Source organism: Magnolia sinica, chromosome 14, assembly GCF_029962835.1.
Source record: "Magnolia sinica isolate HGM2019 chromosome 14, MsV1, whole genome shotgun sequence".
NCBI lineage: Eukaryota > Viridiplantae > Streptophyta > Magnoliopsida > Magnoliales > Magnoliaceae > Magnolia > Magnolia sinica.
Window position 1 is genome coordinate 72,184,599 of NC_080586.1, and position 15,426 is coordinate 72,200,024.

At 39.0% G+C, this 15,426-nt stretch overlaps 1 protein-coding gene across 1 annotated transcript; it reads right to left on the minus strand.

The window, feature by feature from the left end:
- Positions 1–209: 209 nt before the first annotated feature.
- LOC131226149 (GDSL esterase/lipase At1g54790-like) lies at positions 210–7,846 on the minus strand. Its single transcript, XM_058221865.1, has 5 exons — positions 7,597–7,846; positions 6,189–6,383; positions 3,039–3,205; positions 1,235–1,505; positions 210–614 (listed from the first exon to the last, which is right to left on the minus strand). Coding segments are annotated over exons 1-5 (978 nt in total). The 5' UTR covers positions 7,598–7,846; the 3' UTR covers positions 210–270.
- Positions 7,847–15,426: the final 7,580 nt, after the last annotated feature.

Genomic DNA, 15,426 nt, shown 5'->3' on the forward strand with positions numbered 1-15,426 from the left:
TATTGCCCGAGTGTATACTCTGTAGTACATGGGTATTGGTAATGTACACTCTAGAGTTCATATACTAGCACGTGTATGTTGTAATACGAAGAACTTTGATACTCTGGTACAGTATTGTAGATGATATGCAGGCCCTTATAGACTACCCAAAAATGTGAACTCCTACTTAGATTGATGAACTATACATTGATGCACTCATTTAAGTCCAGTTATAAAATACTGAAATTTCGGCTCCTACTTTGAATTTCATTATAAATAATCACAAGCTATTCATAGAGAATGAATTATTAGAATCCTTTTTGGATCAGAAGAATTAATATCAGTTACAAGCATATCTGACCCATTGGAACTTAAGAGTCCGAGAAGGAATGGCATCTGATCAGAGAAGGGTGGGTCTGAGTATTTTCCAGTGAGTATTTGCAACGAGACGTAAAGATCGGTGGCTTCCGTGTAATGAACTCCATCCCAACTTATATATTCAGTAGTATTGTTGCAGACATTCGTAGTTACTGAGCTGCCATTCAATGTCTTTGATTGACCACAAAAGATCCGGCTATCGTAATTCAGCGGCGGGCCTCCGTACCCACAACAAGCTGTTATTGGATGTTCAAATCCTGGGAAATCACATTCTCAAAAGATCAACATTAGGCAAGATATGTATGTATGGAAGCTGAAATCAGATGTACAACACTTGCAATTATATCAATGGGATGGGAAATGCTAGGGGGTTGTTTGGATGCCTGTAAGTTTTTAAGTTGTGGATTTTCAGGTGTAAGTTACATACTGACTGTTTGGAAGTAACTTACTGATAGTATCTTAACTGTAAGTGAAAACATGCCTCCTCCTCATGTTTTGACTTGTAACTCAAGGGTGAAATTCCACACACAAACAACTAATCCAACTTACAAGCATCCAAATTACCCCTTCAGCATAAAGGAGGTCGAGGAAGATCGATCCGGATCGTTTATAAGATGGGACCCACCATGAATATGTCCTGAAAAAGAAACTGAGTTGTCTCATTGATCATGTCAGCCAGGGACAAAGGTATGAGAAAAATGCATGTGGTGAACCGTATGAGTGCATCAACCCCATTTTGGAGCCAGTATGTGTTTACATTGGGCCCCACCTGATGGATGGCCTCAATCTGGTGCACGTGACCACATTCGCATATGTGATGCAGAGATATTCCTCAATCATCAGCAAAAGCTTATTAGCATCTCTCCAATCTACTTACCATATCGAGAAGAATTTGAGATGAGGTTGAGTTTTATTGAGAAGATGTCGATACAAGTGACGTTTGCATTTGTAAAGTTGCCTTGCAATTTTGTGCAAAGAGCATGAAGCTGCAAATGGAACTGCGTGGCAGCACGATTGTGTGAGCTCACACATCCAATCTCGTCGAGCATTGACGGATCTTTCCTGAAAGTGGCAATATTTTGAGGCAAGCACCCAAGGGGCCCGGTGTTGTGAATCCAAAACTTCCTTGCACCCTGGTCATATAGTTTCTGAAAAATCAACAGAAGAAAGAAATAAGATCATGGATTTTATTTTACGCACTCCATTCTAGTAACAAATAATAAGGCATTAGAAAATAAATGATAGTTGCTGCCTTTAAAAATCACTTAGATTTCATTTGGGTATGGTCATTTCAGGAGTAGAGAAAAATGATTCATGATTTCAAAGTTCTACTCTCATTAATATTTAAAAAATCATGAAATGGGTCTCTTTTGTTTTGTTATTTAGGAAATTCTACCAAGAGTGGAGATCCCAAAATTCACAAATGGAAAATGCAGCCTAAAAAACCATGATGTAGATTTTTTTTGCACATTGGTTTCTATTTTTAAGACTAATCTTGAAATTTTCTATGATCTATACCATTGATCGATGTCCAAAAGATGAGGAGAGAAGTACCATCAAATGGGAATCGCTCTGGTTGGTTGTGTACTCTTCTAGACTAAGGATTTTCTAGGATTCTTCTCTTGATTTTGTTGTCAGACTTTTAAAAGTCTTCAATGTTTGGGGCTGCTCAACCGGTCGAGAGGCTGGCTCGACTGGTCGAGGGTCCACTCGACCGGTTGAGCACCACTCGACTCAAAGTCCAACGTGCTACTTATTTGGGTGTCCAGGGCACTCGACCGGTCGAGGGGATGGCTCGACCGGTCGAGGGGGTCCCTTAACCAGTCGAGGCCTCGGCTCGAGTAGTCGAGGTTACGCAGATTCTGGCTCGGATTTGGTGCGGACTGCATAAACTTGAGGCGGTTTCGTAAGGGTGCGAAAGGGAAGTTTCCTAAACTATAAATAGGGGTCCCTAGGGCTATTCTAAAGTAATTCTAAGGCTTTCTAAAGGAGTTACAAGGGTTCCTAAAAGGGTTTTAGGGCTTCCTAAGGGTGTAGCAAGGGTGAGATTCGAGTTTGTTCGAATCGGGTAAGTCCTCTCTCTTTGTAATTTCTATTTTCATAGTGGAGATCTGTCGCTTTGTGCCGTGGTTTTTTCCCGCAAGGGTTTTCCACGTTAAATCTGTGTTCTCTTGTGTGTGCTTGGTGCCATTGGATTGCTATCCTAGATCTAGATCTGTGTGATTCCGCAACACAAATCCCAACAGATTTCTTTTGTATATTGCAATGGGGTTGATAATCCCCTTTTACAGACTTTGATCCACCATCCTAGCGATTGAATCTTTAATATCCCAAAGAGAAGCACTCCCCTCATGCTTTGGAAACACTAGTCCACATAAAACAGTTGAAATGGGGATTTTACAAAATAAATATCAGTTATAACATTGATTATATGTTAAAAAGAAGTTTAAATATCTGGATTAGCAGATGATTATGGGATTACCCGGGTCTACACCACGAACAGTCAGGATCAAGAGGGCCTCATGGCCATTGATCTAACAAAACACATTTGCAGTGGCCATGCGTAAGATTAAAAACATCATACAAAATTCTACACCAACTACATAATTCTCTAGTTTTTATTTGACATTTTCAAAGATATCAAAGACAGCCTTGCATTTTGAGGGGAGAGAAGTACATACATAAATTCTGATTTCATATTCTTGCAAAATGGTTGGAATAGAAGCAAGTACTTGGTCCTCCGTTTTGGAATTAAATGCACCCGCAAGATCGTTCTGGCCTATATCGAACATGTATAGCCCTTGCTTGAAATAATCTTCCTGAGGAATGTATTTATCTAGTTTCTTGCCTGGACGAGATCAAAGAATGCGTAATGAGTAGCTTGCAACAATGTATAAAGAAGAAGTGGTCATGATTTCATAGAATTCAGTCATCATTTTTTTTTTCTGGGGGTTTCTTTAAATTTCCTAATTTTCTATTTAAAATAAGATAAACCTTTTATTTCTGGCAATTTTACTGATGTGGTCAAAATGTGAATGGCAGGAGTTCGCTGATTGTATGCATGGGCCCTACATGGGCACTTGAAAAATCATGTGTAGGAAATGTTGTGAGTTTTGTAGTTTTTGGGTCATCGCTGAACAGATTGATAGATGTGTGAAACTCACCCAGTAGAATCTAGGCATACCAAAATCGAATTGCCAAGACGATGATGATTAGCAGCATATCTACATGGCTACTACCCTCTTTAGTAAGAAGACTTGCAAGAGTGGAAAAAGTGCCAAATTGATGTTCATTCAAATAGCAGTCTTACACTGTTCACATTTGAATCTAAAACCATTTCTTACACTATGGAATTGAAATTTCTAGCTAGTGAGAAATTGCCATTCAAGACTCTGACAACTACAGTCGTGCCTGTCAGCAAAAAATGAATTGAACCCATTTTTCAGCAGTACTCAAACATGCCTATGGATGCATTCACTCAGTTAACACTTTCTTGGAGCTAGTAGACAATAACCAACTACAAGTTCTATCCCTTCACTTCCCTCTCACCTGTTTGAACCTAGATTTCATTGAAGAATGTTAACTGAGTGAATGCATCTGAAAATTGGTTTTAAAAATAACAATGTCATTGAAGAATGTCAAATGATTCATTCATGAAGGTTTTTAAAAAAAATTAAATTAAGACGTCCACTTAAACTACGGGAGTTCATTTTCAAGCTATAGTGCCAGTTATTGAAGTTATTTTATTGTGATTCAACATTAAAGGAAGGAAATAAATAATAATGTCATTGAAGAATGTCAAATGATTCATTCGTGAAGATTAAAAATAAAATAAAATACGTCCATTTAAACTACGGGAGTTCAATTTCAAGTTGTAGAGCCAGTTATTGAAGTTATTTTATGGTGATTTGACATTAGAGGAACAAAAGCACACTCTCTAGGATTTGAACCTACAACATCTGGAGTGCCTGATTAGATTCTTAGATCTTCTTCAAGGCTCAAATTCTCAATCTACCAGACTCAAACTTTGGGCTATCGTCCTAATTCTTGAATATTGTTGGGGAAATATTTAAACATATTACACTTGTGAGGTGTAACCATAGTTAGCAATGTTCTGTTTTAAGCTACATGTTATTGAAAAAATTATTATCTTTCAGAAGAAAAGAGGGGAAAAAACTCATTCTTTAGGACACCCCCTTTTCTTGGGAAAATGAAGGATTTGATAGAGGCAAATAATGATATTAACCAATTGTTTGATTACCTATGTATATTATTACATGTGAATGTAAAATTCTATCCATTTTATTGGTAGTTTGGCATTTTAGGCTTATCTATATACAATATCCACACATATATATGTGCATGTGTAATGTTTTTTTTTTTCCTCACTCTGTTACTTTTTAGGGGGCGTTTGGATCGCAAGTTACTTTAGATGAGCTACTTATGCCACAAGTAGCTTATCTTGGTTTCTACTAATTCAACATATAAGTATGTTTGGTAAACAACATACTTATCAGCCAAAAAGTAAATATGCATGTTTGGTAAGCAACATACTTATCAGCCAAAAAGTAAAAGGCATGTTTGGTTTCCAACGTCATTAGTATTTATCCCTCGAGTCTGTCTGGTCCTCCTCACGTCCACTGTTCATCATGTGGGGCCCCAATTTTGGATGTGGGCTATTTATCATTAGGGGCTTACCTTTGATGTGAACCATCCATTATGTTGGCCCATGCGGATATGGGTGATCCATCATGTGGAGCCCACCCTTGATGTGGACCATCCATTGTGTGGGGCCCTCCTTCGATGTAGACAATCCATCATGTGGGGCCTCCTTTGAAATGTCTAAGAGAGAAGTATAAGAGTGAAAAGTTAAAAAACTTATAATAATAATAAAAAAGAACTTATGGGGATAAGTAGTTTTGAGTTCATATGTTACTTTTGCAATCATGTTTACCAAACTAACTTAAGTTCAAAAAAGTAACTTACTGACTTAACATAAGCTAAAAAGTAACTTATTTGGTGATATCCAAACAGGCCCTTAATCGAAACCATATTGATCCGAACTTCTTATTCACCGATTTTATTTTTTAATCTTTCCATTTCTTTGACCGAATTTTGGACTGTCTTTTTGACCGGTGAAACCGAATTAAACACACGTTTCCCGCACCATTTTTCGTGGGTGTAACCAATCTTCATCATACCTGAATTCTGTATCCTTAAGAACTTGGGATTTGGAGAAACTGCTCTACTTGATAGTTGATACTGTACTTATAATAAGGAAACATAGTGACACTCAAAAGACCTCCATCTGTCATGTTCCTGGCAAATCAGGATATTTCATAGTAACGAAGATTTGATTCCCTATCGCCCTAATGTGGGCCAATCAGATGTGGTCACGTGTTCTAGTTTTATCAGTGATAACAGTGTTAGGCTAGATTCTTAGCGTTGGAGTGTTAAAGTCCATTGATATACATTGATACACCATCCTTTAACGGCTCAAGCTTTTAGAGAAAGTGTTGATTTGACGATAAATGTATGTGTGCGTGTATTAGTCTTGTATATATTTCAGCATTTCTCAATATAGTACTTTCAAGCCTTTCACAATATAGCCTGCGTTTATCATGCTATCAGAGCCTCTTTTGGTTTGAGAGGCAATTCTGCCCATCCACCATCTCAGATGATTAATCATCATGACAAACATCCATCAATGTAGCCCTCAAGGTGGCCCACATTTGACTATATAACATTTTATGGTATTATAAGAAGTAAGATGTCATTAATGAGATTTTCTAGACATGCCAAAACTAATGAATATGCCACAGTATAGTTACCTGCTAACTCAAGAACTCGAGCTTTGAATCGGATGAAGTGGGCCACCTGAATTCCAAAGGAAAATGGGCTGATGGACGATGCGGTCAGCGAGAGAATAGTAGACCCAGCAGCTGCAAAATTACAGCCTTTCCTGAAACTGGGAGCGCCAACGGAATCTAAATATGCATTGAGGAATGGAAGATCCATTGCATCCACTTCAAAAAAAAAAAAAAAAAAAAGGATAATTAATAAATTGAATTAAAGCAGTTATTTTTTCAATGACAGAAAAAAGAAGAAGAAGAAGAAGAAGAAATATCATATATGTGGGACCCACCATCTTGATGGCCCCACATTATAGCAGGTGGTGGGTCCCACAAATCGCAACGGTCTGATCTGGTTGCACTGGTTGTTTTTGCATAATGAATAAAATTATATATGTGATGATTCTTTGAAAAACCAAATAGGGTGTCGTGACTAAACATGTAAATCATCATAACCCTTCACAAATGCCCCTTGATCGATGTACACTGGGGCCCACTCAGTAGGAGAAAATCCGAATCCACGGAGTTTCTCCGGACTCCCCACAGAGATTCCTCGAAAGTCAAATCCACGAGGGAAGAAATTAGAAAATAATTTCTAATCATTTTAAAAATAAATTGATTGATAATTGTCTAATTTGTATGTGTCCCTCTTACACCATTAATAAAGAAAAATTTAAACCAATATTTATAATTACCAAAAATAGCAAAATTTTAACTCTAATAAAAATTATAATTCTAGTAAAACTCTTCTAAATCGTAATTTCAAAAAATAAAAAATTCCAAATAAACTTTTTTAGAAGAGTCCAGTATAATTATAAGTTACTTCTAAAAAAGGAGAAATTCAAAAATAAAAAAAATATTTTAAAAAATAGATTTACACAAAATAGTAATTTTTCCTCAAAATTTTTTTTTTGAGCTAAAAGCGCTCATTTTCTGACAAACCGTACAGATGCTACCCTCGTTTTTTGACAAAATGGACAGATGCAACCAACTTTGTGGGTCGGTTCACCTCGGATCGCCCGTTAGAGTAAAAATTGATAGGTTATGCGCCCATTACGAAACCCAAATCAAAAGTTACGACAAATTTATGATTCACCTTCTTTTGGTCCAACCATGCTAGGAATGTACCAATGCCAGGTCCTACATCAAATCATGGGGCCTCTTTAGTGGCCTCTCCTCCAATGAGATGTAATCTCATCATATGATTCCCCTGAGAATACATTAGCACAATCCCCCTTCTCTGCAGAAATTTGGAATTTGCCACTCTTCACACATGATAAATGACCAAAATCCTCGGATTATCCGTCCGGCAGGGTCAATTCTGTAATTTGAATCTAATAAGATGACCAGAAACAAGAGATTTCAAATAAGTGTACAGAGAGATTACTGAGGAAATCAATTATTAGCCGTCCATCGCAAAACCGTCCAGACGGCTTGCCGAAGTAGGTCTCGCCGTTTGGCAGGTTCAGCCACTTGCCGAGCCCGGCGACAAGCCCGCCGGTGTCAGAATTTGAGTCGCCGAAGTTGAAGACGGCCGGGTAGCTGAAATCAACGGCCAGGATGGTGGCCAGGGTGATGAGATCATGATGAAAATTGAGAGAGTGTAGAAGACGGTCCTAGACATGGCTAGTGAACAAAGTTAGTTATGTGGTGGTTGGTTTGTGACTCTGAATGATGAAATATTTAAATGGGTGCTTTAGTGGGACGAGGCGGATTGCGTCCTGCAACCATAATCCGTACACGCAAGGCTCTGTGGGGTCCACCGTGATGTATGGGTTTTATCTACTCCGTCCATCCATTTTATCAAAACATTTTAGTGACTAATAGAACATATTAGGAATGTATGATGCTTACATGGACCACACATTGGGGATTAAACTTTCACCATTAAAAACTTCTTGGTAGCCACAAAAGTTTCTGATTAAGATGATATTTGTGTTTTGAGTACATCTAGATTTATATGACCTTATGAACAGGTTGGATGGAAAATAAACATCACGCTGGCCTTTAGGACGGTTTCAACGGTGGGTGTCATTGTATCTGCTGCTTCCTGTGGTGTGGTCCACTTGAGCTATGTATCTGCCTCATTTTTAAATAGCATAAGAAAATAATTTAGAAAAATTATAGACGGTATGGATTAAAATTATATATCACTGTGGTCCCCACAGGTCCCTGCGTGGATGGATTATCGTACAGCAGCATCCGCATTCTTGGTGGGAGATGGGTGCGTCGCAAGTTACTCAAGAAGGTTTGCTAATTCCACACGCATGTGGAGAGCCTGCCCGTTCGCATGCAGCCATATGTGCAGATATGGAAAATACGTGCTTGATCAGATCTTTCCATCAGCTGGGATGTAGTGTTTAGATCATTTCTCTTAAAATTCATGCCATTTAGAATGTTATTTGTGCCACGACGTACTAATCGATCGGACGGCTAGGAAGAGTTGGTTTAACTGCCAATTTACGTTGTACCTTGTTACCCACACAAGAATTTAAACTACATATACTTATGGGAGAAATATCTTAGTATTATTTCGGACGAGATGGAAAGCTCAGATATCGCACGTGTTCTCCAATGGTGTGCGTGTACGCGTGCGTGTTGAATCAGCAAACGTCGTTTCTCTAATGCGAGTTCTGCTAGTTTCACGTGCACACTCTCCACACGCACTTCACACGAAGAGCCTGCCAACCTGGAAAACTTGTGGGCCATCTGAGCAGTGTGATGGGTGGGCCGCAATGTGACTATTAGTGTAGCCAAAAACCAAGTTGGTCCACTAAACAGGTATACAAAAAGAATGGACGGTTTACAAAGCTTGGAAACTATCCTCATTCAACCTGCAACTGTACAGGTATGGGCAACGCGTGATTAATCGAACGGTCAGGTCTTTTCATTTAGGACATGTATTATTTGTGGTAATTTCATGTAATTAGGTGTAAACAAGTAATGATTATTTTTATGAGTATTTTATCCGGCGAGATGTTGACAAGGGAGCATTTGGATCTAAGTTACTTATGACCCAAGTAACTTATCTTGGTTTCTGCTTATTCAGTCGAAGTGATTAAGTAACTTTAAGTAAAAAATTACTTATAATTGATCATAAATCAAAGCTTACTTGTGTGCTGTTGTAGGTGAAAAAAGTAACTTATTTGGTAGTATCTAAACCGCACGTTTGGATTGTAAGTTACTTTAGATAAGCTATTTATGCGATAAATAGCTTAGCTGGGTTTCTACTTAATCAATGAACAAGTATGATTGGTAAATAACACACTTAAAATCTAAAAAAAGTAGAAAAGTATATTTGGTTTCCAACATTATAAGTAATTATCTCAAAAGTTTGTTTGGCCTCCCTCACATCTATCAGCCATCATGTGGGACTAACCTTTGATGTGGATTGTTCATTTGTGTGGGCCCCACTTTTGATGAGGGTTGTCCATCATGCAGGGCCCACCTTGGTTGTGGGTCATTCATCATTAAGGGCCGACCTTTGATGTGCACGGTTCATTAGGTTGGGCTCATCTTTGATATTAGTCATCTGTCATGTGGGGCCCACCATCAATGTTATTGTCTATCATGTAGGGCCCATCTTCAATATCCACTCCCCATCATGTGGAGCCCACCTTTGATGTGGACCGTCCATCATATGGGCCCACCTCCGATGTGGGTTGTCCATCATCCGAGATCTGCCTTGGATATGGACCACTCATCATTATAATAACCTTTGATGTGGATCGTCTATCATGTGGGGCCCACCATTATTAATTGCCCATCATGTGGAGCCCATCTTTGATGTGGGTTACCTATCATGTGGGCTGCACCTTCCATGTGGGTTACCCATTATGCGGAGCTCGCGTTGGATGTGGGCCATTTATCATTAGGGGCAAACATGTCGATCGATCATCATGTGAGGACACCTTGATATGGGTCATCATCATGTGGGGCCCACTAGATCATCTGCCCATTCATGGGATGATTTTCCAATATCATTAATTTAAAAGTGAGCTTCACATTGCAAAACTGGGAAACCACACTCGGAATACACTTTTGTAGTGTACATTCTTGATTTTTTATGTTGTTACAGTTTACCCTTAACCTTTTGATTGTTTGCAGTTTACCCCCTAATAATTTTGCAATTTCTATAACTTTTTTAAAATGAGAATGGAGAAGAAGGGGAAGAAGAGCTTGTTGTTGTTATGATTCGAAATGACTCGAAAAAAGGATTTTTATAAAACTCTGAGGGACAATAAAAAGCCATTTTCATGAAAAGGCACATGCCTTTTCTTCTTTACATGATGTTTCAAGGTGGTGTATCTTCATTAATGGCTTCCTTCAACCATTAATGTCATCCATTCACCATTAATTCAAAATCAAAAGATGTTCCATTCATTAAGGGCCCATTTGGATACCACCAAACAAGTTACTTTATAACTTATGTTAAGTAGTTAAGTTACTTTTTTCACTTAAGTTAGTTTGGTAAGCATTATGATAAAAGTAACTTATATAAAACTACTTCTCTTAACAAGTAAACATTTATATTCTTTTAACTTATGGCTTTTTACTTCTCTCTCATAGCCTATGTCAAAGAAGGCTCCCTCTCATGTTCCATATCAAAGAAGGCCCCATGTGGTGGACTGTCCACATTGAAGGTGGAGCTCACATGGTGGACGGTCCACATAAAAGATGGGCCCCACATTATGGACGACCTTGTATTGATGTGGGCCCACATATGGATGGTCTCCATTAAAGGTCGGCCCATAATGATAAAAAAACCCACATCCAAAGCAGGCTGTCATGATAGACGACCCGCTTCAAAGGTGGGGCCTACATGATGGGCGATCCACATCAAAGGTGGGCTCCACATTATGGGTAGTAGACATTGAAGCTGGGCCCCACACAATGGATGACCCACATTGAAGTGGCCCCACATGATGATCAGTCCACATCAAAGTTTGACCCCTAAGGATGAATGACCCACATCCAAGGCGAGCCATGGATGATGGGCAATCCACATTGAAGATGGAGCCCACGTGATGGACAGTCCACATCAAAAGTGGGCTCCATATGATGGGCAATTAATAATGGTGGGCCGCACATGATGGATGATCCACATCAAGATGGACCTCACATGATGGATGGTCAACATCAATGTAGGCCCCACATGATGGACAGTCCACATCAAAGGTCAACCCTAACGATGAGTGGGTCATATCCAAGGCAGGCCCTGCATGATAGACGACCCACATCAAAGATGTGGGCCTTACATAATGAATGGTGCACGTTAAAGGTCGGGTCATAATGATGAATGGCCCACATCCAAGGTGGGCCCCGCATTATGGATGGCCCACAACAAAGGTGGGGCCCATGCAATGATAGTCTATATCAAAGGTTGGCCCCACATGATGGACGGTGGATGTGAGGGGGATCAAACAAACTTGAGGGATAATTACTTATGTTGTTGGAAACCAAACTGCTTTTTCTACTTATTGGTTAATAAGTGTGCGTTATCAAATAGACTTATGGGTTGAATAAGTAGAAACCAAGATAAGCTACTTATGACATAAGTAGCTTATCCAAAGCAACTTAAGATCCAAACGCTCCCTAAGAGGCAACATCAGTTCATCACTCAAAAATGAATGGTCACCAACAAAAATTAAAAGCCACAACCTTCTCCTCATTTTTCCTTTATAAATTTGAAAAACCCAACAATATTTTCTCTTTCTTTATTTTTGAAAAAAAACTCAACATGGACCCCACGTGCACACTTTCTAGCAAGTAGTCTTTTTAACTTCTTTCTCTTCCCTTTTATTTATTATGCACATTAAGTATAGAAGACGTGATGGAAAGTCCTATAAATGAACTATAAGTGTAATCAGACCGCACGTCAAGCGGGCCACACAGAGCTGCCACGTAGGCAAGCCATGTGGGCCCCACACATGGATGGGCTAGGTTGGCCTTGAACATAGAAAGAATGAGAGAAGTCTAGAAAGATGGGTGGGGCCCCACTTAATGTGTTCGAGAGGTTTGAACACTATACATTTTAATGGGCCACATTCAAACATTTTAAAGAAATGCGTAATATATTATGGAGGCATATTTGCTACTTCTGGGATTCGAACACTTGACCTTCTGCTTCGATACCACGTCAAATAACCACTTGTTCTAAAGGCTCGAGCTTTTAGAGCAAGTGATTGTTTGATATGGTGTTATGTCAAACAACTACTTGCTCTGAAAGCTCGAGTCATTAGAGGATGGTGTACCAATGTATATCAAGAGACTTTAATAGGAAATTATTAAGTTTTTGGTCATTGATTTCTAAATTTGGATTTACTGACATTCATGCTTGGAAAATTTACTCATTTGGGCCATTAGACCTTGATGTGAAACAAAAATTGGTAAATTTGGTGATTTCAGAGGATAATTTTCCGAAGTCAAGAATAGAGGTGTGTTATCTAATATGGGAATAAATGGAAGACTAAAAGTAACGAACTAAAGTAATAATTCCACATTCTCCGTGTATTAGCCAACTCATTAGATTATTATTTTTTCACATGGCTAAGAGATGGGCCCCTTGGACTTAAAAGGCCATCTGAAGAAGCCTTATTACAACCTCTCCAATTAAACATAAAGAAGAAACATTATTCATATGTTGATTATTCCATATGGGCAAGTAAGCACTTATTTAGATGGTGTCTTGTTTATGTACTTCATTAACTTGTATTTTTACTATTATCATTTTTCTAAACTAAATACATCACGTGTGTGGACCAAGAAATGAGGGAGGAATGAAAAGTAACATTCCCTGAGTGTGGACAACAGGCAACTCAGGGATTGAGATGTCCCTTAAATAGATGGGAGGAGAGGTGTGTGTCCCTAACCCTAGTTGGTACCAATAGGGCCTCCACCACGGACCGAAGATCCGGTGAGGAAGGAGTCTAACCAACTCGCAATGGTTACCCATTGAGCGAGGCTACTCGATTGCCTACAGTGTGAGGGTTGATTAATGCGTGAAGATTTTACACCTGGTATGTAGACCTCCACATGAGATAGGGATCAACCTATACAGGCTAGGTAGATGTTGGCAGGCCGGGTTGAAATAAACTGGGCCTTGGTGGTTAAATGAATAACTATATTGATGTTGTGATGAAAATTCAGGCATTTGGCCTAAATAATTTTTTTTGAATTTATATATCTTATGAATATTCAATGAAATGATAAATGTATTGTGCATAAGTCATGAAAGCATGCAATTAACTACTTATTGAGCTTAGACAACTTACGATGTTGAGATACTGACAATCCAGGATATGGAATACATCCGTAATCTTACAAGAATTGCCTGATGATGTTGATAATATTCTCCCAGAGGAGGTGAAAAAGGCAAGAATTATAATGGAGGAGTACAAGCGAAGAAAGCTTTAAGAAAATGGAACAAAAAATTGACTTTTAAAGAGAATTAGAAACTTTGAAGAACAATTTTATTTGGATTGCTTACATATGAATTACGAATAAATTTATCTCTTTTGTTAATAAGTGATGTTTAGATTGATATTTTGACAAATTCATTTTATTTAATATTCATTGAATTCATTTATATTATGGCGTTTTGGTTTTTGAATGTGGGTTAAATGAATGTTGCCTCTCAATATTACTGAGTCACACCCTTGACTAAGTGATTGTGTCAGGATTACTCCAATTCCAAAATCGAGGTTGTGACACCAGGTCCTCCTTTGAAACTCAGATCTGTATAAATTTGTGACTGTTTTTATCTTGTGTGCTTCATTTAGGTGGTTGTGGCTTGGGTCTTGTGTTGGTAGACCCTTATGGCGGACAAAACCACTTCCATGGTGTAGGATCTTCATAATCACACCACTAGTTGATTATTATAGTAAAGTTGAATGGTAACAATTATTTGTAGTAGACCCAATAAGTGAAATTGTTTTTTAAGGGGGAAGAGATAGACTTTCCTACATTCCTACATATTAGATGAAGCTATGGATTGTTGAGGGGGCTTGAGAGGAGAAAGGATGATCCAAAATGTAGATGTAAAGATAAAGGCAGCTAGTAGAAAGGGTTGACAGGTTGTCGCAAGGATCGGTTGGAGTGTGGGAATTAGCCTTTGGTTAGCTTGGGCAACTTGGATTAGGGTGTGACTAGGCTGGCCTATGGGCTGTATGGGCTCGAAGGGAATACGGTTTTTGGTGGTTAAGGGATAATGCGAAAGTGAAGGGAAAATGGGTATTTATAAGTGTGAGGGGTGACATTTTGGGAAGTTGAGGGGCTAAAGGAGATGGGAGGGCTGTGATTGGCTGTGAGAATGGGTGTGCCACATGACATCTTGCCATTGGTTAGAGGGATTGTAAAATGTGCAAATTTGGAGGAAACTAGTGGTGGAGTGGTCATTACAATTCGAGTGGGACTTTTGAGGTGAAGGGTAGAATTCTCTCTCCTTCACGTACCTTGTCACTAAATTTGGGTGAAACCTAGATACTCTTGTAGGCTTCTCACTCTGGCTTATGAGGGTCATAAGGCTAAATGGGCCTAGGTTTGGGCTTGGACTAGGCTTTGAACTAGACTTTTGGGTTTTAGTTTGGGCTGGATTTAAGGGTTCAGAGGCATGCAGATCAGTTGTGTTATCCTAGGTGGGGTGTCTATGGTGTGGCCCACTTGATAAATGGATAGATTAGGAAATTCAAGAGGGAAATAGGGATTTAATCAAATTTCGAATCAGGCCTGCGCCTAAGCAAAAATAAAAATAAAAATAGGTCGGGCTTCCGCCTTGGGTCTTAAGTGTTGAATCTTTAATCCATGGTACCAGCATCTAGGTTTGGCAATAGGCTGGGCTGCCCGGCTTTTGGGCTAGGGCTAGGGCTTGGTCCAGGCCTGAGGCTAGGCTTGGCTTGAAATCTAGGCCCAATATTCAGACCCGACTGGTCCAAGGCCAAAAATAAATAGCCTGGCTTGTTGCCCTAGTGTATACTGTATACTATATACCACATGGTTATTAGTAATGTATACCATACAGTCCATATACTAGTGTGTGTGTGTGTGTGTGTGTGTGTGTGTGTGTGTGTGTGTGTGTAATATGAAGAACTTTGACACTCTAGTAGTGTATGGTAGATAGTATGCAAGAACTTAGAAACTATCACATTCATGGACTATACATGGATGCACTCATTTGAGAGCTGTTATTAAATATTAAATTTTCAGCTTCTACTATGGA

Coding starts and splice junctions, on each gene's coding strand:
- LOC131226149 (XM_058221865.1), bottom strand. Junction 3,206..6,188: donor TCGAGTTCTTGAGTTAGCAG/GTAACTATACTG, acceptor GATCTCGTCCAG/GCAAGAAACTAGATAAATAC. Junction 615..1,234: donor CTCAAATTCTTCTCGATATG/GTAAGTAGATTG, acceptor GTGATTTCCCAG/GATTTGAACATCCAATAACA.